Here is a 25549-nt window from a genome sequence, read left to right on the forward strand (position 1 = left end):
AAATCCAAATAATTAGATTTTAACCAAAAACAATGAGCACTTGTTTTTCTTTCACTGCAGAATGTATATACATGTTAGTGTAGTGAGTGTACATATGTGTCTAGTGCCTTTGTGTTTTATTTGCGATACCTACGTAGGAATGCATTGCAGCCTTCACAAAGATGAGTAAACGCTCTGACTTCGTTCCAGGTCACTTCCTCCATCTCAGAGGTTGGTTCGTTCCCTTTGCTGACTCATTACCCTTGCACACAGTAGAACCGCTTTCACCCACAGGCAGCTATAGGGTGGACGCTGCAGCGTGGAGAGGGAGCCAGACATACAACAGTTCCCATTTCCTGGTTTGCGGAGAGTCGCCACCCCTCTAGCCAGTGGATGCTCCGCTCTCAAGGCTGTGACAGCTCGCACTGCCCTTGAACACAGAGAGCCCTTTGTTTCCAGACGTGCGGCTGCTAGGCTAAGTTGGTTTGAGAGAACCGCCGCCTCCTTGGTGAATTCCCTAGTTGAGAGCCGGCAAACAGAGAACATTGAGCCTGGAGATACTGGTTGTTGGGGGAGGGTGGTTGGCAACTGAAAATCATTCTGGTCCCTCCCCTGGTGCCGATAGCAGTTCTGGAATCACAGGGCCCCGGAGAGGGTCAGCAACTGATTTCAGGTGGCCCACGGGCATCCTTTAGTGTGTGGCTTGCTAACCGTTTCATGGAGGCCTGGCAGCCGGGGTTTCCACACGCCCATTAAATCTTTCAGCAAGGGCAGATTCTCTCACCAGCTCAGCTCTCTCCTCTAAGGGAATCCTTCGGTTCTCACGTTTGGCACAGGCTTGCCGTTTTCTCCTTTCTAGTGAGGTGTCAGGTTTGTGTTTGTCACGAGAACTGCATCTCAGTGAGCAAGTATCCGAAAAAGCAAAGCTCCTGGTTCGTCCTGGGACCAGGCCCGTAGCTGAGCCAGGGCGTGTGCAGGAGGCTGGAGAAGAAAGGCCCCCTTGCACCCCAGGCGGCGTGCTGGGCTCTTGGGCACTAGAGGCAGGGAGGAGCAGGGCTGGGAGCCGGGAGAGCTTGCTTCTCCCCCTTCCCCCACCCCCAGCCCTCCACAGGGCTCCCTTTGTCTTCACACACTGAACCATTAATGGCCGCCAGATGCCAGGGTCGGGGGAATGCTCTTCACCGAGGGTCAGGCTAGGGAAGAGGTAGGCTGTGAGAGCAGAGCGAGGAAACGCCCCACGGCTCGCACACCATTCATTTAACACGTGTGTCACTGCTGCTCAGTCTCTACCAAGGACTGGGTGCTGGCGCGCTTGTTCTCATAAGAGCCCTAGCTTCTCTGTCACCATCACCATTTACTGAGCGCCTGTTATGCCCAGGGCCCTGCACTAAGCAATGCACCTGGCAGGACAAAGCACAAAGATAACACATGCCCCACGATGATGTGAATTACAGGGCTAGCAACGCCATGACGTGGTACACGGGGAGAGAGGGCGGCCTATGAGGGGGGCTGCCTAGGAATATTATTTCAGTGGTTTCAATAAAACCACTAGCAGCGATGAAGAAAATGGGACGAATGGCATCGAATGCTCGCCTCAGTGTGTCAGCCTAGGGGCACAGGCTGAGGTGCAGCAGTTTGCAGCTTAGAGCCCAGAAGGGTGACGTTGAGGCTTGACCCCTGCGGTGAGTCAGCTCTGCTGTCCACCCCGCCCAGCCCGCACCCCTGGCACCATCCCCAGTGGGTAATGCTGATCTCCCTTGAGACTGGGGAAGTGACGGGTTAGAGTTAACTCATCACTTGTGGTCAATATCCTGGTGTACTTTGAACGTGAGGGGAGCATTTTATACATATATATGTATATGTAATACAATTGAAAAACACACGCATTGAAACACACACATTTTACCATTCCACTCAGGAGCTAGAAGCCAAGTTTATTTGCCTAAAGATTGTATCATTTTGCCTCATTAAAATTTTTAAAATTTTAAACGTTTTAACGTAACGTAACGTAAATTTTAAACGTTTAAAAAACGACAGCAACATAAAATGTCCCTCTCCCTTGTTGATTGTGCTAGGCATTGAGGACACAGAGATGGAAATTCCTACTGTCTCCTCCGGGCATCTTCCCTGGCTCCTCAGGCCAGTCCCCACAGCTACGGCAGGAGGCCCTGTTCCCAGCCCCGGGAGCAGTTTTGCAGAGTTTATCCCACTGCCCTCTGACTTTCCTCCACTTGATTATGAGGTCCCTGAGGGCAGCAATGCCCAAGCCCAGCTGGAAGAGGAAGGGCATCTAGGCCAAGGGAGTCGCATGTGAGGGGTCACATAGACAAGAAAGGAACCTGCAGGAAGTTCCCTCGGCAGGAAGGGACGATGCCAGGAAGATCCTGATTTACAGTGATGATGATTTCGATATTTATCCAGGAGCTTTGGGGAGATGTTGAAGGATTTTGAGCAGGGAGATGATATCCTTGACTCTACCTTTTACAAAGATCCCTTTAGCTTGGGTTGGAGGAGGGATTGAGGCAGGGGTAGGGGGCTAAGGGGATTAAAAGCAGAAGGTAGTGCGGAGGCTACCGGGGTCTGGATGAGAGACGTTGAGACTTGAGCTGTGGCATCAAGGTGGGAATAGAGAGGAGAGGATAGATTGAGAGCTCTATCGGGAAACTGAGTCCGAGGTGATTGAGATTGTGCTGTGTGCTGGGACTGTGCCAGTCCTTGACAATAACAGACGGCCCTGCCCTCAAGGAGCTTGATGTAATGTGAAATGCAGACAATAAACATCTACAGTAGAGTATGTTGAGTGCTACAGTAGGGTAAGTATGGGATAAAATGGAAGCACGCAAGAGAGGAACCTGATTTTTTCTTGGAGAGTCCAGGAAAATTAGGGCCACTGGAGTAGGGAATACAGGGGAAATAAGTTTTTGTATGAAGATAATGAATTCGGTTCTGGACAAGTTGAGTTTGACACCCTGTAGGACACCCAAGGCCTGGTCAGTAACTGAAGTGCTTACTCATCCAGCACCTAGAGAAAGGTGAGGCTGGAGATTTTTTTTTAATTGGCCGCAGGATCTTAGTTCCCCAACCAGGGATCGAACCCGTGCCCCCTGCAGTGGAAGCGTGGAGTCCTAACCACTGGACCCTGGAGATTTTTATTTAAAGGTTATCAGCATCTAAGAAGGATTCAAAAACCACAGAGGAGTAGGAGAGACCACCCAAAGGATCCCAAGAAATAGCAACTGAAGAAGTAGAAGGAGAGCCAGAGGAAAGAGCAGTCACAGAAGTCAAAGAGAAAGTTTTAGGAAAAGAGGAGGGGACAAGAGATTCACACGCCATGCTGAGGTCAAGCAAGATCTGGAATGTTTCCGTGGGATTTGACATTCAGGAGGTCAGATGAGGTGACCTTGGGGAGAGCAGTTTCAGGAGAGTCTTGGGGTCTGGAGGTTTACAGGCAGCTGAAGGATGAGTGCAGGTATGGACGTGCAGGTGGCTGGTGTGGACCAGTACTTGAAGAAGCTCGCCTGTGAAGGAGATGAGAGATGACGGTGGCTGGACCGCGGTGTGAGGGTAGAGGGAGGTTTGTTTCTTTCATACGATATTTATATACAGGGAGGCCAAAGCCAGCAGAGGAGGAGGCACAGAAGGTTGCTTTGAGGCACGATCACTGTCCTCTTCCCTCATACATGTGTCCCCTTGACCTTCTGCAGTCCTTCAGCATTCTCTGAGCATCTTGGGTGCTGTGGAGGGAAAAAGAAATAGACAGTTCCCCGACCCCAGAGGACCTTATTCTCGTTTTCTCTCATTCTCTGACCAGATTGCAAGCTCCTTCAGAGCAGGGGCTGTGTCTTGTCCACTGTTGTAGCAGCAGGATCTAGCATAAGTATCAGCACATAGTAGATGCTCAGTTAGTATTTGAGAATATGTCTATTCTATTATAATAAAAGTAGGGAGTAACTATCTTAAAAGAGTTGTTTGCCGAGATGTCAGTAAAATATTAGGGTTTGTTTTCAGCTCTTCTCAGTTCTTCATTATTTTGAATAATTTAACCCCTTTCTCACCAGGCAGTTCTGCTCGTCTTGATTTTTGTCCTCAGAAAGAGAATAAAATTGACAATTGAACTTCTCCGAGTCACAAATAAAGCCATCAGCAACTCTCCTTTCCTGCTGTTCCAGCCACTGTGGACATTTGCCATCCTCATTTTCTTCTGGGTCACCTGGATGGCCGTACTCCTGAGCCTGGGAACTGCAGGTAAGGGTAGTGGGAGTGGGGTCCATCACCCTGGAATCATGCACAGAAGGCCTCACCGTTCTGGAACCATTGGCCTGTTTTTGTAAGGACCAAATTTCCCATGCAGCTAAAGGCATCTGATGGCAACAGTGACGGTGCTTGGGGCTCTGTCATGGGAGAAAAAGCAGGAAATTCTTTTTCCTCTTTTGTATCAGTATATGAAAAAAAGAACCCAGGAAAGACCCTGTTAAAATGTTGTGCTCAGAAGAACGAGCTTAAGTTTAAAGCAAGTGTGCACAGATGTTCACATTGCTTTGCTCCTGGGAAGACAGTACTGTCCTCCATTCTGCTGTCATATCTATACAGTGGTTTTCCACCAGAGATATTCCTCAGAATCTGCTATGGTGCTTTACTAAAATACAGATGCCTGGGCCCCATCCTCAGAGACTCTGATTCACTCGGTTTGTGGTAGGGTTATATTTTTTTGGATGCCTGTAAGAGAGCAACCACATTCTAGAACAGTGCTATTCAAAGGGTTGTCTGACACCGGATAAGGAGCTTATGCCAGAATGTATATCCCTCCATCACTTCCTCCGTCAAGAAAGTCTTGCTGTGAAAAAAAAAAAAAATGTCAGCAGAACAAGACGATAGGCCTAGTGATGCAGCTGACCTTCCTTCTGGCACAAGCTCCTTATCTCACTGTGGACTAATCACATACAGGGTGAGCCCAGGCCACTAGTCTATGGCCCCATTTGAGTGATACTGCTCTAGATCTTCTCTCACTCACTCCTCGATTTGATTTAGTTAAGGCCCAAACTCACACTCTGATGTGAGTACAAAAGAGTAAGTTGCTTTCGGAGACTGTCACCAGGCAGATAAGAACCACAGCAGATGTCAAAGCAACAAGGCTAACATAATTTCTTAATGGTTTATCAAGTTTATTCTGTCCCCTGTAGGCTCCAGTTGTATATGTAGGAATAACTACATGTAGTAGATTCTTAGTAAACTAGGTTCTCTTACCTCTCTTCTGGAGTAAACTGAACCCATGGAGATTACTCCAAGATGGGCAGCCAGCTCTCTGGAGGTCCAAGCCCTTGGAAGCCCATGTTTCCAACTTAGAGATGCTCTAGGGGCAGTCTGTTCTGTCGGGGGTCTCTGGAAGCTTGCTGAAGGCCCGCAGTGCACTTCCGATAATTATCCAGCAGGGAACCTTGTTCAAACAGGCACAGGAGAGTAATCAATCAGGATGAGGTTTGTGTGAGAGTGACGGAAACCTCAGAACAGTGGCTTAAACAAGATGACAGGTAATTTCTCTCTCATGTAAATGAAGCCCACAGGAGGAGACCCCATGCCAGCATGGGCTGCCAGAGGTCACAGACCCACGCGCCTTTTTTCTTGCTGCACAGCCTACCACTTGCTTCCACCTCATAGCTGAAATAGACACTCGAGTTCCAACCACCCTGTCTTATTCGGGCTGTGAGGAAGGTAGCAGGGAAGTCATGACAACACTTCCACCTACAGCCATTGGCCAAATCCCAGTTACATGGCAACTCCTGTGTGCAAGGGGGGACAGGAAATGTCATTTCGTTGGTGGCAGCCATGCACAGCCTAAAAATGAGAGGTTCTGTAAATGGCAGGGCAGTTGGAAGTCTTAACTAGGGCAACACTGAACAAGCATCTTCCAGCTCATTTCCTTGACGTGGTCTTAGTCCTGGTGGAAAGGGAAGCAATGGCCTCGGTGCCTGCAGGAAAGCAAGCATTTGTTGAAACTTTCCCAAATTCTAAGCTCTGCACTAGGTGCTTTCTTATGTTCTCTCCTTTAAGTGTCTCAACCCCCTTTTGATGCCTGTGTTGTTATGTTCAAGTTACAGGCAAGAAAACTGAGGTTCTGAGAAAGCAATTTGCTGAAGGTCCAGCTAGAAAGTGTGATGGCTCTTACTGACGCCAGAGCTCTAGAACAGAACCTGTGCTCTTTCCACTACCTCGCATGTCCCTTGTGTCTGGGATACAAAGCTAGGAGATCAAATTAGACCTCCTCAGGTTTGTCTGTTCAAGTTGAAGCAGTATTGTGACCACAGCAGCTGGCTGGTGAATGCAGGCCTGTAATGTGGTGTTTGGGACCTGCGGCCAGAGGGCAACATGACAGGGCCAGAGGCTAAAGCCAGATCAGGCTGGGAGTGAGGTGTGGCAGGAGGTGGCAGGGCTTGACGCTCTGGTGGTGGACTGTGGCGCTGGGCCCTCGCCCTAGAGAACCACAGAGGAGAGGTGAGGCCTCGGGAAGTACAGCTCAGGACCAGGGAGGGACCTTCCTACTCCAGCCTCCAGGGCACAGCTGCCCGCCCCGCTGTCCTTATGGGCTGTGAGTCTGGGTGAAGGGAATTGTCTCTGTGGTTAAACCCTCAATGATTTGGAGCAGGACACGTTCTTTCGTTCTTTAATGCACAGATGTTAGGTGAGCACTGGGGGGACTAGGCCCTGGCAAGGCACTGGGGAAGAGTGGTGGCCTCTCCCCACGGTGAGGATGGCAAAGGCTGATGAACATCGCAAGAGGAGAAATTTGGGGAGCTATGGAGCGGCACAGTGGAGCTCCAACCCCCTCTGCGAGTCAGGGAAGGCTTCTCAGAGGATGGGCGGGAAATTACCAGAAAAAGGGAAAGTACGGAGAGAGGCAAAGGGGATTTAGTGGGGTCATGTCCAAGCACAGGAGGGAACCTGCTCACAGGGGACAAGGTGAGAGCTGTTCCTGAGAGTTGGGGATGTAGTCGGAGAGGAACACGCCCCAAGGCCAACTCGGGGTGAGCTACTAGCAGGGCTCTCCTTCAGTTCCCCCACTTCGGCCCCAGCTGGGCCCAGGGCCTGGGGACATTACACAGCCTCAGCCCAGGACCGAGAGGAGGGGCAGGGAGAGAGTGGGCTGCTCTGTAGGGCCGAAGGCAGCACATCAGAGGGTCACATATAAAAGCCCAGCCCTTCTCTATCTGTGGAGGGAGCAAAATGAGCACAAGGGAGAGGAGTTGAAGGACAGAAAAGGAAACCGGGTGCCCAGGACCTACCGTAGGGGTCTGTGGGCAGGTGGATGTTCGGCTTCGCAGGAGAGGGTGTCACACAGAGTGACTGCCTTCCCCCCTTCCCCGCGGCTGGGCGTCATAGAAACCAGATCCGCTGTCCCCTTAGGCCACCTGCCTCTCCTTTCCACTCACCTGTGGGCCGACCCAGGTGCACAGAACTCCCTTTGACTTCAAAGGCCTTTTCATGCAGTGCCAGGACGATGGGCTCTGGGCCTGGGCAGGTCATCTGCTGCTTGTTTTGATCTTCAGCAGATGCCCAGGTGATCCGGGTGGTGAGAGATGCCTGCACAACACCTGACTGTCTCATTTCATGTCCCTCAGGAAGTCCCAGAACCCTCAGGCTCTCTCTTCAGTCTCCACCCAATGTTCCCAATGCTGTGGGGTGTCCTCAGTGGGTAAATACTCTAAGACTTTTATTGTGTCAGATGATTGAATGAGTTAATATTTTAATGTGTAAAAAAGAAAAGAAAATGCAGAAAAAGTGAACTTTAGGTTGATCATTTTGTGCCATTTTTTTGATGAGCTATTTCTCTAGTGACTGTTAATCAGTCTCTTAACTAGTTGACAAACTCTGGCTTGTTTGAGGATTGTTTCAGTGGAGCATAACGAGGCCCTCAGTAATGACAGCAACTAGTCAGCTGGGACTTGTCTGCCACCAGCAATGTGACAGTGACTACTAAATCCAGTGAAAATAGTAGTTACAGGGAAAACGGAAATAACCTTGGGAATCCAGTAGGTGCAGTTGGCAGGTTGGAAAGAACCCAGTTGATCTGATGACCCCCAGTTACCCTAAGGTGGTTGGGATGCCCCAGAGTCAGAACAGTAGAAGAAAGAGGCCCATTTGGGGAAGGGGGTCTTTCTCTCCCAGTGGTACTGCAGTTAGAAGAGGTCATCGCAGGGATGTGCTCAGCGTGCTTAAAGGCAAAGGACCATGCTTGGAAAGGAGGCAGCAAGGTCGGACAGAGGGTCTCCCATCCAGCGACCTGGGATCCAGGATGGCTCTGGCCTTCCTTGTATGTTAATCCTCTGGGCTTCCTGTTTTCCTTTTTATACAGTGGAAAAATGGTGCTTTCCCCAGGCTGCCTCATAAGGATGTTAGGAGGCTGAAATGGGACCAGAGCTTTGCTCTGCAAATAAGAGACAGTATATGTTCCTTATATTAGGAACTAATGTCAACTAGAGAATGTCTAGTACTAGCTTCAGCTTTGTGGTTTATTCTCTGCTCTGCATGGCATATTTGAGAACACAGTCTAAAAGAAAATTGTCCTTTTTTTAAGTTATCAGAGATCTAGAAGATAATTGAAGTTATTTCACAAAAGTTTCCTAGTGGCCCAGTCCTGTCCTAGGAACAGGGGGAAGGGAGATTGATCAGGAGAAATTTAAAACAGCTCCTGGTTTTCAGAAGTTTATGGTCCCTGTGGGGAAGTGTGAGGGAAAACAATCTCCATGAACATCTAGGTGCCTTTGCACCTGCTGTGGTCTTTGTCTAGAATCTGCTCCTCTTCCTAACTTTCACCCCAACTTTTTCCCCCAAACTTCATGGAAAACTAGTCATTATTCAAGATTTGTTTTGAGTAATATATTTCTTGGAAAATCTCCTATAAATTGCCCAGGCATACTTAGATATTTCTTCTTCATTTTTCCCTGCATTTTTTATATTCTTCATTCTTTCAACAGATATTCATCAAATGCCTGCTATGTGGCTTGGGTACTGAGATGCAGCAGTGAACCAAATAAAGGTACTAGTGAGTGGGGAAAGAGAGCATAAATAAGTAAATAGATTATGTCAGGTAGTGATAAGGCCTATAAAAAACAATAATGCAAGATAATGACTTGTGTGTTGTCTTCCCTCAAGAGAATGAACATCTGGAGGGCCTGGGCTGTGTCTTTTTCTTTCTGTCTCTATGGTCAGTGCACAGCCTGAGTGAGTTCAGTAAGTGTGTGCTGAGTCAGTAAGTGAATTCACATCAATGTTGTGTTCAATGAGATGTATACACAGAAAGAACGAGGTGAACCACAGGTGCGCTGTCAGTGAGATTTTCTTCTCTTTTGCCCTAATCCTCGTGCTGTCAGAGCAGAAGCTGAGCCAGCAGGGGGCACAGGCAGGATGGGTGTCAGCAGGACACTGAGCCAGTTTGCTGGAAGAGGCCAAGTGTACAGAATGTGCCAGAATATAGAACCCTTTTAAGTCGGGCCTGCATCCTTTGGGAAATTATCCCAACCAACTGGACTGCCTCCCTTGAGAAACTGCCATTTACATTGATCATTCATATTGATATCCATATCACCTCATTAATATGATATCAATATCACCTCAGTCTTTCAAAATGCTTTAAAGCTTGCTTGTAATACCCAGACTTATAGCTAGCTGCATGATGCATTTCCTCCAGGCTATAATGATGATCTCTAGGAAGACTTCTAGAAAGTTGTCTCGAATCTCTATGATAGGATGTATTACTTGAGGAAGGTTGATTCATTCATTCATACAATCATTCATTCAACAAATATGTATTGAACATTTATTATATCAGACCCTGTTACAGATGCTGGAGATACAGCTCTCCTTCTAGTTTGGAAGCTAGAGGGAGATTGGTATTAAATGAGTAAGTGAATTTTATAGTATATTAAAAGTTGATAAGTGGTAAGGAGAAAAATAAAGCAGAGAAGAGTAATAGGAAATGCTTAAGGAGGGGGGTCCAATTTTGAATTTAGTGATTGGGGAGGGCCTTGTTGAGAAGATAATTTGTGAGCAAACATTTGAAGGAGGTGAAGGCAGAGCCATGAGACTATGCAAAGGAAGGGAAAATGTTCTAGGCAAAGGGAACAGCAAGAGGGAGAGGTGCTGGGGACACAGCAAGAAGGCCCATTCAGTGAGAGTGGCCTGATCGAGGGAGAGAATGGTTCAGGTGAGTGTCAGAGAAAGCACAGGCTCAGATCCTGGCGCGTTGTAGGCCATTATAGGAACTTTGTTTCTGAAATGGGAAGTCATTACAGCATTTTAAGCAGCATAGTGGCATGATCTGACTTACATTTTCATGGCAGTGCTCCAGGGAGGAGGTGATGGTGCCTTAGAACAGGGTTGTAATGGTGGACATGGTGTGACATACCAGATTCTGAAGGATTTCCTGATATTAGATGAAGAGTGTGAAAGAAAGAGGAGTTGGGGATAAAACTGAGGTTTTTTAGCTTGAGCAACTGGAAGATGGGATGGCCATCAACTGAGATGGGACAAGACTTTGGAGCGTTTTCGGGGAAGAGCAGAAGTTCTTTTTTAGTTGTGTTGATTGAGATGCCTTTTAGACAGCTGGATGGAAATGTCAAGAAGGGAGTTAGCTGTTTGAGTCTGAAGTTTCTGGAGAGGGCCAGCTAGAGATCTCATTTGGGAACTGGGGAACACATGAATAGTATTTAAAACCATGAGAGTTGAATGAATGTAGATAGAAAAGAAATTCAAGGGCTGTGCGTTGGGGCATGTCAATGTTAAGAGGCCTTGGAGATGAGGAAGAATAAGGAAAGGAAACTGAAAGGGAGCAGGCAATGGGCAGGAGGAGAAAAATGTGCTGTCCTGGAATTGGGGTGAAGGGTTCAATGTGTCAAGTGCTGCTGATAAGTCAGATAAGAACTAAGGATTGACCATTGAAGTTAGCAACATGGAAGTCAAACAAAACAGTTTCAGAGAAGTGTGAGGGAATGGATCACGATTAGAGCAGTTTAAGAGAAAGGCGGAGAAAAAAGAATTGGAAAGAATACGAGACAGTCTTAGAAGTTCAGCTGTAAATAGGAACAGAGAAATAGGAAGGAAGCTGGAGGAGGAAAGGGAGTCAAAAAGTAGGTTTTTTTTTTTTTTTAAAGATGTGAGGTGATTAAAAATGATTCAGTAGAGAGGAATATTCTGATGAAGCAAGAAAGAGAGGGAAAATTTCTGGAGTGATATCTTCAAGTAGGTGAGAAAGGGGATCTAGTGCAGGGGTTGGCCTTAGGATCACAGACAGTTTATCATATTAAGGGGGTCCGATTATGGACACATGCTGATAAGGGGTAGAGATGGGGGTAGGTGCTAGCAGAGATTTTCCGATTCCTTCAGTTTTCTTAGAGAAACCGGAAGTGAGGCCACTGTCTGAGCATGAGGATGGGAAAAAACTCTTAGAGGCTGGAGGAGGAATTATAAACAGTCCAGAAAAGGGAAGATGAATAAACTAAAGTAGCAAATGTGGTATTCACTCTGATGATATCTTCTTTCTGATTTTTGTGTTTGCCTTTTTCATTTTTTCCCCTAATGGCTAATGTCCAGCATAATTCTAGCATGCAGTATATGCTAAATAAATATTTGCTCATTTCAGACCTGGAATCATATCTACTTATACCTCAACTATAGCTAACCTTATATTGTACTCACTGTTCTAAGCACCTACCTGTTTAATACTCGTAACAGCTATGTGTATGGCTTTTAGAGCCGTGAGACTAGATGGAATCAACAAGGGAGTGGAATTAGTGTGGCATGAGTGTCCTCAGATTACAGATGATGAAACAGAGATTTTAAAAGGTCCCACAACCTCATAACTTGCCTGAGGTTGGTCAGCCATTAGGAGACAGAGCAGAGATGTGAATCTCAGCCTGCGTGACTCTCAAACTGTATAACTACTGCCCTGGAGTTCATCTTGTCTTCCCTCTTCATCTTTACAATAAGAGAACCGAGGCCCAGGTTGCTTATCACAAACGTCAAAGCTGAGATTGGAACCAAGCCCTCTTCCAGTTCAGTGTCCTTTCCACCACCATCCCCCTAGATCAATCTTATCTTGGGATCCAGTTCCCAGGCCCGTTAGCTACACTTAGTGGTAGCTATATTGTAATGGTCCTTAGTAACCAAGCAACTGGTATTTTGATGAGAGGCTCTTGCCTGCACCGACCCAGCCATCCAGGAGAGGGCAGTCCTGTGCGCATAAACACGCCTGCCCCACCCTAAGCTTCTTCCTGAAGCCAGAGCGCCTGATTCTTCAGAGAATGTTTGCTTAAAGCAGTGGTTCTCAAGCAGCAGTTCTGTCCCCCACATGGCATTTGGCAATGTTTGGAGACATTTCGGGTTGTCATAACTGGAGGAGGGGAGGGAAGAAGCTCCTGGCATCTAATGGGTAGAGGCCAAGGAAGCTGCTAAGCATCCTACAATGCACAGGACAGGCCTCCATCCCTCCCGCCCCTAACAAAGAATTATCTGACCGCAAATGCCAGTTGCTATGTTGAGAGGTTGAAAAACCCTCCCCTAAAGGAAAACCTTTAAATAGTCTGGTATAATGGAACCAGAAAAATAAATAGATGATGGCTTCAGTAAAGATGTTCAAAAACAAGTAGCCAGTCAAGAATAATTTATGAATTCTGCTTCTGTGAGGAATGCCAAGGGTGTGAAGGCCTGCGTGGATCATGATTTATCCCTTTAGCCATTCTCTACTTGCTGACTGTTGCCATCAGTGTGCCAAGCTGGGATGTATGTGAATGTGCCACTGGCAGCACAGGGCAGCCCCAAGGAGAGACGATCCCCCCTTAGCACCCAGGGCCTTTGTACTTACTTGCCTTTTGTCTGTCAAGGAAATCATCCCTCCTGTTCTTTGGAAACGTCATCCACCCCCAAACCATGTGTGATGTTGTAGACCTGTTCTTGCAAACTGTAGTCTGTCCCCATCACTGGCGACCTTGTGGGGGCATCAGTGTGCATGTTGACTGGCCCCATCACTTCTGCTATTCCAGGAGTGGCTCTCCAAGTCTCCACTCACCTGATCTACCTACACTTGCTTGTTAGTTGTGAGGGGTCACCTCCTTTGGGATTGGGAATGCTTTTCTGAAACACACCCATTTTGGAAAAGCATAAGCATTTATCAGTGCCTTACCTGAACCAGAGATTGCTTCCAAGCCAGAATGAGCCCAGTGTTCAATAAGATATTAACTTCTCTCTGTAAACCAAGCTGCTCCGCTATTTCTCACAATGTGACTCTTGTTCAGCAGAACACAGAGCGTGAGTTACTAAGACCAGCCTTAGTCTGTGGAATTAGTTTGCTCTACAGCATGATTATCTTCTCTCACTTCGTTTGCACAGACCCTATTGTGAATGTCTAAAGACACATGAATTATGAACCTAAAAGCAATTTATAGCTGTGAAAGGAAATATGAAACTATCTTTAAATGTTCTTCAAGTTGTAGGTTTTGCCAAAGACCAAAGTGCCATCTTCTTTCTTACAGTAGTTTATTTAAAATACACAGCAGAGGACATCTAGAAATCAAATGCAGTTGCAGAGCTGGGATTTGGTTTTACTAGATCCAAATGGAATTGAATTGAATTGCAGAGCTAATTCAAAGGCTTCTTTAGATGAGAGCAAATAAAGCAGGGTATAACCAGTGAATGGCAGAGCATTGCTGGGGTTACCTCACTGGCCTCAGTTTAATACAGTGTTGTGCTCCTGAAATTTAATAATAATAATAAAAATCGTTATCACTTATGTAGCGATATTTCTTTGGGCCAACACTGACCAGGTAATCCCACTCTACTCTCTCTTGAACTACCACCAGCATATGGGTATTACAGATAAGGATACTAAAACTCCAAGAGGCCAAATAACTTGCCCCAGGCTACCCAAAAAGGGGTGAAGCTGAGATTTGAACCTAGAAGGTTAACACTGAGGCCCAGTAGATATTTTAAATGTCCTAGAAGAGTTTGCTCTTGAAATGAAATCTGAAATGAATCCCTTTGAAAAAATGAAGATCCTTGTCTCTTTTATTAAGTCTAAACTTTTGGTGAAGTGAGGTTCTATAACAGTCCTAATGGCTTTGTGTGCTTTCATCAACATAAGTTTTGTTTGCATCACTAAGTGTTGTGGTAGAAAAACCATGGGTTTAGAGTCCAGTGTGTCCAGGTTTATATTCTCCCTCCACTAGTCATAAGCAATGAGACTTTGCAAAAGTCACTTGACTCTTCCAAACCTCAGTTTTCATATCTGTAAAGTGGGGTGAGTATTAGAGTATAGGTCAAGTGCCTTGCAAATTGCCTACCAATCAGTCATCATAATTATCCCTGTTAATATTATTCATAAGTTAAATGTGTGTTCTCAATTTTTAGTTTTTCTATGAAGATCTTATATTATGGTGGGTATTTCAAACTTTACTTTGGCATCTGTGTTTTGTGTAATGCCAAAGCCCAGGTATGAGGAAGCATGGCCTGTTGAACCTTCTTCCATACTTAGGAAAACATAGGTATAAAGCATGTTTGTGTTTTAAACTTTAGGAGCTGCACAGGTCATCGAAGGCGGCCAAGTGGAATATAAGCCTCTTTCAGGCATTCGGTATATGTGGTGGTACCATTTAATTGGCCTCATCTGGACTAGTGAATTCATCCTTGCATGCCAGCAAATGACTATAGCTGGGGCAGTGGTTACATGTTATTTCAACAGGTAGGTCTAGCATGTTATTCCTATTGATTTGTCTATGTGCTTCATGTTGTGTATCTCAAAAGATATTTTGGAATTTTGACATGACCTCTCAAAAGGGATTGGCAAGAGTAAAAGACCAAGCTCAAAATTAGGCAGGATGTTCATTTGGTAGTAAAAAGAAATGTTATATCTTAAATCTGTCACATTTCCAACCTCTTTTACTTTAAGCTAGAAAACCCAGAAGGAAGACCAACAGGGAAGTATTTGTACAGCTTAGAATTGAAAGATATCCAAAAGAAAGGGTGGACTTCTCCTGTAAATATCCATTCTTACTGACTTCAAACTTTAAAAACATTACTGATCTATTTGGAGCATACTTCAGTAAATTCTGCGAGCTTCATTTCATCCTCTGCAAAATGAGGAGAATGTTTTCTTGGAAAACAATTTTAAACCCTAAGGGAATTGTACATGACTATAAAATATAATTCATGTTCAGATAGTTAAGTGCTAGTGAATTAATTACTTGCTTCTCTGTTCGCTATGATACTTATTTAAGTGTTTATCCTCCTTTACCTCATCAAAATAATTGAGGACACACACACACACACACACACACACACACATACACATCTCAACCCTTTACCTTTTTTGTGTGTGCTACTCTCCATGAGGCAAAGATAAAGCCACAGGCAAGAAGAACACGGCCAGTAGAATGACAGGGTTGGACTCAGAACAGGAAGTTTACTCCTATGGGGCTGATCCTCCTCTAATCTCTCAGCCTAAATGAGCAGAAAAACATGAGGGTTCGTGGGGGTAAGAAAGTCAACCAGGGATGATTCATGCCATTGATCAATTACCTCTTGATGATAAGGAGTACTGTGGGTTTTATTACAGAGGTGCTGTTGGGAGCCTCCATCATTAGAGAGCCCATAGGATGCACAAAGGGCTGTAGCCCTTGGCATTGAGAACCTTTGAGCCGTTGGAGGGGGTGGTGTGTGCTGCTTACTCCTGAGTAGAGGAGCAGAGATTATTCTAACCAAATTGGCCAGCAAGTCATATCTCTCTGACAGCAGTGATTCTGTGCTATTTTAGTACCACAAAATCAAAGCATTTTCATTGAGAGCTTTTTATTTAACTTCCAGTGAAGTGACTATCTCCCTATCTCTGTGCATTCCGTGGGAGAGGAGGCTGGTTTGAGCCACAAAAACCTAGAGAGGCTCAGTGTAAAATGTGCTTCCAAAGATTAGTTAAAGGTCTTCCTAAGGAGCAGTTGGGCCCCAGGGCCCCTCCTTCACACCGGCAGAAGACAAGACGGGAGCTTTGCTCTCTGGAGAAGTCATCAGAGAGGGTCTGGATGTGGGGCATCTGATACAGCTGAGGCTGGGGCAAGGCTCTGCACTGAAAGAAGGGGGAGCAAGTGAAAGTCTAAATATTGAATAGTATTCTACCTACTACCAACCCACACTCCACAGCTTAGCCTCCAGGATGTTGACAGCCAGGTTGATATTTCATTGGCAGGAGATTATCAGATTCTTCTTTGGAGAAATTGTCTAACCCAAAGAAAGGACCTACAGATGGTGCCATGTGGGGGTCCCCCAATGAAATGGCCTGTTTCCCTGACTCTGAACCAGGTCGTGAAACTCACCGGTCAGCAGTCACCCTCATATAGAACCTCTAATTCACTTTTCAGTGCCTCACTCTTAAATGTGAACTGATAACCAATGATTGTTAAACATTAGAAGAAGCCTCTAGTGAAAGAAAAAGATCAAAATGAACAAAACAAACAAACAGAAAGAACTTAGGGAAAATAGGGACAATGCAGGCAGCAGAAGAAAACTACAACAACGACAACTATAGTATCCTCAGAAAGAACCAAGAAATGTTGCTTCCATAAAATAAGAATAAAAAAAAAAAAGAATATTGAGAGAACAAGAAAGACCTCTTTGTAGTTAAAAATATGATTGCAAAGTGATATTTTTCTATTGAGGGATTAAAATATAAAGTTGAAGAACTCTTTCAGAAGGTAGAACAAAAAGATAAAGAGATGCAAAATGGGAGAAAAAGGATAAAAAATCAGAGGCTAATTTAGGACACCCAACATCCGACTAATATGAGTTCCAGCAATAGAGAACAAAGGAAAAAGAAGGGAAGAAATTATCAAAATTTCCCAGACCTGGAAGACATGAGTAAAGAGAAGATCCCAGAAGCTTTACAGAGAAAAACAGATCACAGGCAAAATATCAAGAGCTAGAATGGGTAAAAGACCTATATACTGAAAACTATAAAACTTTGATGAAGGAAATTGAAAATGAAACAAATAAATGAAAAGATATCCTGTGTTCATGGATTGAAAGAATTAATATTGCAAAAATGTCCATACTACCCAAAGCAATCTATGGATTTAATGCAATCCTGATCAAAATACCCATGACATTTTTCACAGACATAAAACAAATAATCCTAAAATTTATATGGAACCACAGAAGACCCCGAATAGCCAGAGCAATCTTGAAAAAAAGAACAAAGCTGGAGGTTTCACACTCCCTGACTTCAGACTGTACTACAAAGCTACAGTAATCAAAACTACAAAGCTACAGTGGCATAAAAACAGACACATAGATCAACAGAACAGAATAGAGAGCCCAGAAATAAACTCATGCACTTATGTTCAATTAATTTATGACAAAGGAGGCAAAAATATACAATGGGAAAAGAAAGTCTCTTTAATAAGCGATGCCAGGAAATGGACAGCTACATATAAAAGAATGAAATTAGAACATTTTTGCATACTGTATACCAAAATAAACTAAAAAGGATTACAGACCTAAATGTAAGACTGGAAACCATAAAACTTGCAGAAGAAAACAGGCAGAACACTCTTTGACATAAGCCATAGTAATATTTTTTGGATCTATTGCCTCAAGCAAAGGAAACAAAACCAAAAATAAACAAATTAAACTTAAAAGCTTTTGCACAACAAAGGAAACCATCAGCAAAATGAAAAGACAACCTACTGAATGGGAGAGATATTTGTAAATGATATGACCAATAAGGAGTTAATATCCAAAATATATAAAGAAGTCATACAACTCAATATCAAAAAAATAAAGAACCCAATTTAAAAATGGGCAGAAGACCTAAATAGATATTCTTCCAAAGAAGACATACAGATGGCCAACAGGCACATGAAAAGATGCTCAACATTGCTAATCATCAGAGAAATGTAAATCAAGACCATGAGAGATCACCTCACACCTGTCAGGATGGCTGTTGTCAAAAGGACCACAAATATCCGGTGTTGGCAAGGACATGGAGAAAAGGGAACCCAAGTACACTGTTGGTGGGAATGTAAATTGGTGCAGCCACTATGGAGAACAGTATGGAGGTTCCTTAAAAAACTAAAAATAGAACTACCATATGATCCCACAATTCCACTGCTGGGTATACATCCAAAGAAAATGAAAGCACTGATTCAAAAAGAAATATGCACCCCAGTGTTCAGGCAGCATTATTTACAACAGCCAAGATATTGAAGCTACCGAAGTGTCCATCAGTAGATGAATGGATAAAGAAGATGTGGTATATTTATACAATGGAATATTAGCCATAAAAAAGAATGAGATTTTGCTATTTTGAAACAACATGGGTGGACCTGGAGGGGATTATACTTAGTGAAATAAATTAGAGAAAGACAAATACTATATGTTATTACTTACATGTGGAATCTAAAAAATAAAACAAATGAATGACTATAACAAAACAGAAACAGACCTACAGATTTAGAGAACAAACTAGTGGTTTCCATTTGGGAGAGGGAAGTGGAGAGGGTCAAGGTAGGGATAGGGAATTAAGAGGTACACACTACTATGTATAAAATAAATAAGTTACAAGATATATTGTACAACACAGGGAATACAGCCAATATTTTATAATAACCTTAATGGAGTATAATTTTTAAAAATATTGAATCACTGTGTTGTACACCTGAAACTAATATTGTAAATCAACAGTACTTCAATAAAAAGTAAAATTAAATTAAAAAAAAAAACTAGAATGAGATCTGGGGCTTCCCTGGTGGCGCAGTGGTTGAGAATCTGCCTGCCAATGCAGGGGACATGGGTTCAAGCCCTGGTCTGGGAAGATCCCACATGCCGCGGAGCAGCTGGGCCCGTGAGCCACAATTACTGAGCCTGCGCGTCAGGAGCCTGTGCTCCGCGACAAGAGAGGCAGCGATAGTGAGAAGCCCGCGCACCGCGATGAAGAGTGGCCCCCGCTTGCCACAACTAGAGAAAACCCTCACACAGAAACGACCCAACACAGCCATAAATAAATAAATTAATTAATTAATTTAAAAAAAATAGAATGAGATCTGATGTTCAACAGCAACTCTGAAGCAGGGAGACAGTAGGACAAGGCTGTCAAAATTCTAAGGAAAGATTATTTCCAACCTAGAATTCTAGACCTACTCATACTATCAGTCAAGAGTAAAGGAGGATAAAGTCCTGTTCAGGCATACAACATCCCAAAAGATTTCCTCCCCACATCCTTTCTCCACTGAAACTAATGAGTAAGCCAGGGAGGAAAGCATGAGTTTCAGGAAATGGGCTCCAACACAGTAAAGAAAAGAAGGGAATCCCCAGGAGGGTAGCTAGTCAGCAGGTATAGAGCACAACCAGTCCAAGGAGGAGCTGGAGAGCAGTGGGCTCCAGGAGGGATGTCTCCAAGAAAAAATAAAAAGGAAACTGAGAATATAAGATGTGTTGTTTGAATATGTGGAGAAAAAATTTATACTTTGGTGAAGCATTTGGTGAAGTCCATGGAAAACCAAGCAAATAAAAAATGTGAAACATTATTAACTTAAGGAAAAACCAAAAGTTGTACAGAAAAGGAAATATAATCAGAATACACTGTTTGGATTAGTTGTATTTTTTTTTTAAGTACTGATTTTATTTTATATATGTACTGATAATGTAAACCCTAAACATTAACTAAAACATAGTGGTGAAAGATTGAAAGTTTTTTCTCTAAGATCAGAAACAAGACAAGAGTGCCCACTCTTACCATTTCTATTCAACATAGTACAGGAAGACCTAGCCAGAGCAATCAGGCAAGAAAAAGGGGGGGGGGGGGGGGAATGCATCTAAATCAGAAAAGAAGAAGTAAAATTACCTTTGTTTGCAGATGATATGATCTTATATATAGAAAAATCCTAAAGACTTCATCAGAAAACTGTTAGACTTAAATCAATGAATTCAGTAAAGTTTCAGGATACAAAATCAGCAGACAGAAAATGGGTGCATTTCTATACTCTAACAACAAAATATCTGAAAAAGAAATAAAGAAAACAATCCCATTCACAATAGCATCAAAAACAATAAAATATTTAGGAATAAATTTAACTAAGGAGGTGAAAGATCTGTTTACTGAAAAGTACAAGGCTCTGATGAAAGAAAGACACAAACAAATGGAAATATATCCTGTGTTCATGGATCAGAAGAATTAATATTGTTAAAATATCCATATTACCCAAAGCCATCTATAGATTTAATACATTCCCTATCAAAATTTCAATTATATTTTCCACAGAAATAGAAAAAAAATCCTAAAATTTGTGTGGAATCACAAAAGATCCCAAATAGCCAAAACCATCCTGAGAAAGAAGAACACAACTGGAGGCATCATACTTCCTGATTTCAAACTATACAACAAAGCTATAGTATTGTATGGTACTATATGAACAGTATGGTACTGGCATAAAAATAGACGCATAGATCAATAGAAGAGAACTGAGATCCCAGAAAGGGGAAAAGATAATATCTTCAATAAATGTTTCTGGAAAAACTGGATAACCCCATGAAGAAGAATAAAATTAAACCCCTGTATTACACTGTTCACAGAAGTTAATTCAAAATGGTTTAAAGACTTAAAACATAAGAACTAAAACCATAAAACTCCTAGAAGAAAACATAAGGGAAAAGCTCCTTGACATCAGTCTTAGAAATGATTTTTTGAATATGACACCAAAAGCACAAGCGACAACAGCAAAAATTAGTGAGACTACATCAAACTAAAAATCTCTACACAGTAAAAGAACCAGTCAACAAAATGAAAGGGCAACCTGTGGAATGGGAGAAAATATTTGCAAATTGTATGTCTGATAAGCTGTTAAAAAACAAAATATATAAAGAACTCACACAACTCAATAGTAAAAAAAAAAAAATCCAGTTAAAAAATGGGCAGAGGAACTGAACTTCTTTTCCAAAGAAGACATACAAATAACCAACAGGTACATGAAAATGTGCTCAACATCACTAATCATCAGGGAATGCAAATCAAAACCACAATGAGATATCACCTTATACCTGTTAGAATGGCTGTCATCAAAAAGACAAGAGATAACTGTTGGCAAGGATGTAGAAAAGAGGGAGCCCTTGTGCACTGTTGGTGGGCATGTAAATTGGTACAGCAATTATGGAAACAGTATAACAGTATGGAGGTTCCTCAAGAAATTAAAATCAGAACTACTATACAATCCAGCAATCCCACTTCTTGGGTGTATATCCAAAGGAAATAAAAAAATTATCTTGAAGAAATATCTTCACTCCCATGTTCACTGCAGCACTTTTCACAGTAGCCAAGGTTTGGGAACAACCTAAGTGTCCATCGAAAGGTGGATGGATATAGAAGATGTGATATATATAATGGAATATTATTCAGCCATGAGAAGGAAGGAAATCCTGCCATTTGCAGCAACACGGATGGACCTTGAGGGCATTATGCTAAGTGATATAATTCACAGAAAAACAGTTACTGAATGATATCACTTATATGTGGAATCTAAAAAAGCTGAACTCACAGAAACAGAGTAGAATGGTGGTTACCAGGGGCTGGGGGTAGGGGAAAGGGGAGATAACTGGTTAAAGGGTATAAACTTCTAGATAGAAGATGAATAAGTTCTGGGGATCTAATGTACAGCATGGTGATTAGCTTAATAAGACTGTATTATATACTTGAAAGTTGCTAAAAGAGTAGATCTTAAATGTTCACATCACAAAAAAGAAATGGTTAATTATATGAGGTGATGGAGGTGTTAGCTAACGCTATGGTGGTAATCATTTTTCAATACATAAGTGGATCAAATCAACACATTGTGCACCTTGGACTTACATAATGTTATTTGTCAATTATATCTCAATAAAACTGGGAAAAAAACATTAAAAACTTCAGTGTAATTATGTTGAGAAGAAGAGGGGTGGGAAAATGAGTGTGTTGGGGAGTTTAGGCTGTGTAGGAGAACGAAACCTGCATCTTCCATGGTGGGAAGTCGGTTGACAGTCTCTGAGGCTGAAAACAAAATCAAGAAATAGCAGTAAGAACAAGTAATTTAGAAGTGTGAGGGTGAGTTCCAGAAGAAACAGCTAAAATATTACCTCCAGGGAGAGAAAATTAGTGGTGGGGAGAGAAAACTGTTGTTTTTCCTGTTACGCCTAGCAGTACTATTTGACTTTTTAAGATATTTCATATATTTGATTAAAATAAACAAACTAATTCAAAGTAAAATGCATGCTGATTTATTTTTAGCACTACTATTTCATTTATTAAAGAGTTCTGCATTCTTTTTGACTGTGTGCTAATTTTGAAACCTCAAGGTTTTTCCTTATCTCAGGGCTCACAATTCTTTGATCTCATGTTCTAGCCTGCACGCAGGGTGAGAATTAAATATAGCCAGAGTGCATTCATCTCTGTCATTCATTTAAGCAGTAAGAGGGCTGAAGAGTTCATACAAAGACCATCAAGTACCAGGACATGGGCAACCTGTGTAATTTCCCTTTTACAAACATTTGCTTGAAGAGGGGTCAACTGAGAGCCATAAAGATGTGGCTGAGGTGTGATGGGAAGGAACCAGCACTGCTCAGTTTGGAGAAGGGACGCACGAGGCATGACTTCATCCTTTGCAACTGTACAAAAGATGGCTTCCAGCTGCTTTGGATTTGCTGAGGAGGAAGTGAGGAAGTGGAATCACGGCGGAGCCTAAGGAATTTAGGTAGGAGACAGATGAGTTTCCTAACCCTGACAAGAGCTGCCGAGGACCTGTTCTTCATAGCAAAGAGCTTCCATTTCCTTTGGGACTGGAAAGATGAATCTCACAGCTTCCCCACAGTCATCACCATCCCATCTTGCAGTAGTTTTACTGAAAGAAATATCAGGAAAAGGGCAAGGTCTCTGCAGGGACACACCATGCTCCTTTGCTCAGGACCAGATTGACATTGGAGGCCATCCATCCTGTGCAGCCCAGTCCTTGTCCAGGAGCCGTAGCACAAAATGCATTTTCCATACTGTTGAAGAGTTCTCAGTGAGCGCTAGGCTGGATCTAACCGGAGCTAAAACGTGCCTCTAGGACCCCGAAGTTGCTGGATTCAACTTATGCTCTACTGTCCAAGCAAATAGTAGTTGCAACACAGCACTTACGTACCATGACTCAGAGGCGCTACAGACTTGGATGAATGGAACCATTAAATGCTTTGCCCAGTGACTTGAGCTGATGCAGTGTCCTGGGGCCCTGGCTCCACTGCACAGGGCCAGGCACCTTTAGCACTCAGCAGGCACAAGTTTAAAAGTAGGGGAGCTAGGCGTATGGGGCGCATCCTCGAACCTCCTGCTTTCTCACACTGCCCAGGGTCTTCCTACTGCCACCACCCACAGAACCCGGTAGAAGATGCTCAGCACGCAGTACTCCCTAGAGACAGAGGCGCAGGCCTGACGGGAGGACCTAGCATCCTCACAAGCCCGTCACTGAGCCGCCCAATACACCCCTCGCTGCACTGCAGTCCCGAACGCCAATTCTCAAAATATGGTCAAGTCTCAGTTTAAGCTTCACCAGGTGTAATCAGAGCCTCTTCCTGAAGGCAGTTTTGGCTGGTTGTGAAGGTAACAGAGATGAAGGCCCCAGCCACATGCATAGCGGAGGAGGGGTGATGATAAGATGATGTTACCTTTGAACATGGAAAGAAGGTCTAGGGAGAGAAAGTGGGGACTCCAAGACCCTCCGCTGATTGACCTTTCCCTGTGGGGTGGCGTTTAGTTCCCAGGGCGGGTATTGAGTGACGCCTGGCTCCACAAGCTGGCCTGGTCTGTGAGCTGGCCTTCTTTTCAGGTTTTCTCTCTCATGTGGTAACTCAGCTTCTGGAATGTCTACATCTTCTTCCAGCCAAGCCCTGGAGTGGCTGGAGCCGTCACTGGGGTGCAACATGGATGAGGGCAGTGCAGACAATGCAGACACTCCTCTGCCTGAAATGGTTAATCCCATCCCAGCAAGACCTCGGAAAGCGGGTGCCTAACCCCAAACTTCCGTACCTGGAGGACCAGCCCCCAAGGCCCTGTTCACAGTGGCCTGTGAATCCTTTGTTTCCCTACCAGATGGAAAGCAGGTGCTGCCCTCTTCTCCCCGCATCCCCTCTTGAGCACCATAATATGTTCTAAGGCGCATAAATCTCCTAAACGGGAAAGTAAACATTCTTCCTTTTAAAAAAAAGAATGAGGAAAGGGGAAAAAAAATGTGTCCGATTTTCCTGGCTGTGCTACTTTTCTAGTTTATCAGATCTAAATGAATTCATATCAGCAATAGCTTCCCTGGTATTTCCTATATTCAACAATATTGAGTTGAAACACACATCGCCCTTTTTGTGGCACAACTGGATTGCAGTTATTCTGCTCCCAATATTACTTTCATATTCTCTATTCCTTCCTGGATGATTTAAGTAACAGCAAAATACGGCTGTTGCCAACTCTTGAAACATTTCTGGCCAATTTCCTTTTCCTCCCTCAAAACCTAGATTCTTGTCAAAACCTTAATTCATAGTGACTTATTAGCAACCAGAGCAAGTTGTAGAATAATCCATTATGAAGAAAGCAAGCTTCACTGGGAATCAGTGAAGTAGCTTTTCGGACAGGGCCTCATTTTCTAGAACTGGCATCAGAGGGTCGGGGGAGGGGTTGCATCAGCCCTCCCTCCTTTGTTTTATCTTTCAGGTTTGGGTAGGGGATGTGCCCATTCTGTTCTTTTTCACTTTTTTTCCTGCCTGTGAAACTGACTTTTGCATTCTTGAGAGCTGTGTCATGACAAGTCCCGTAAATGATTCACAGTGAAGTGACCTTTTCAGAGCAGAGTAGAAATCAGCTGGGTTTCAGGAGCTTGGAGCTGTGTGAAAGCCAGAACGTTTCCTCCCTTCGCTGTAAGCTGGTTCCTCTCTGGCTGCCAGTCCTGGTCATGTGATTTGGTGGTGATTTTAATCACCGAGCTAATACTGGCAATATTTACAGATGCATGTGTGTAATTTAAACGTTGGGGATTATTATATAATTAAACTTCTGAAAATGAAAATGGGATCAATACGCAATTTAATGGATTGGTGGAGGTGGTAGGCGTGGTAAAGAGGAAAACTTATTTAACTCATCAGTATTTTTTTTTTAATTTTCTGTTCCATGTTTGTAACATTGAGCACCACCAAAAGGAATTAACTTCGTCCAAGAAATCATTTAACCTTAGCTACCAAGTAGTGTAAAAATTTTGCCAAATGCGGATGGCGTCCCTGCTTTCTAAATTGTTAGTACCACGGATGATTTGAACCAGAGAGAAGTTTCTCGTTTCTTTCTAAATAGTGTTTTTTAAGTGCTGTCTTTTTTTCTCCTGTTCCCAGAAATAAAAATGACCCTCCTGATCGCCCGATCCTTTCATCTCTCTCCATTCTTTTCTGCTACCATCAGGGAACAGTTGTCAAAGGGTCATTTTTAATCACTGTGGTGAGGATTCCAAGAGCCGTCCTCATGTACATCTATAACACTCTGAAAGAGAAGGTAAGGCAGCAC

General features: G+C 43.6%; 1 protein-coding gene across 2 annotated transcripts in view; it reads left to right on the forward strand.

Moving 5' to 3' along the window:
* The window catches only part of SLC44A3 (solute carrier family 44 member 3), an 83233-nt gene that overhangs the window by 29059 nt on the left and 28625 nt on the right, over nucleotides 1–25549 (forward strand). For both annotated transcript variants that reach the window (XM_068540362.1, XM_068540363.1), the window contains exons 9-11: nucleotides 4038–4224; nucleotides 14539–14704; nucleotides 25381–25537. In XM_068540362.1, coding sequence (XP_068396463.1) covers nucleotides 4038–4224; nucleotides 14539–14704; nucleotides 25381–25537 — 510 coding nt within the window. The remainder of the gene's footprint in view (nucleotides 1–4037; nucleotides 4225–14538; nucleotides 14705–25380; nucleotides 25538–25549) is intronic.

The sequence above is a fragment of the Eschrichtius robustus genome, chromosome 3 (genome assembly GCF_028021215.1).
Source record: "Eschrichtius robustus isolate mEscRob2 chromosome 3, mEscRob2.pri, whole genome shotgun sequence".
NCBI lineage: Eukaryota > Metazoa > Chordata > Mammalia > Artiodactyla > Eschrichtiidae > Eschrichtius > Eschrichtius robustus.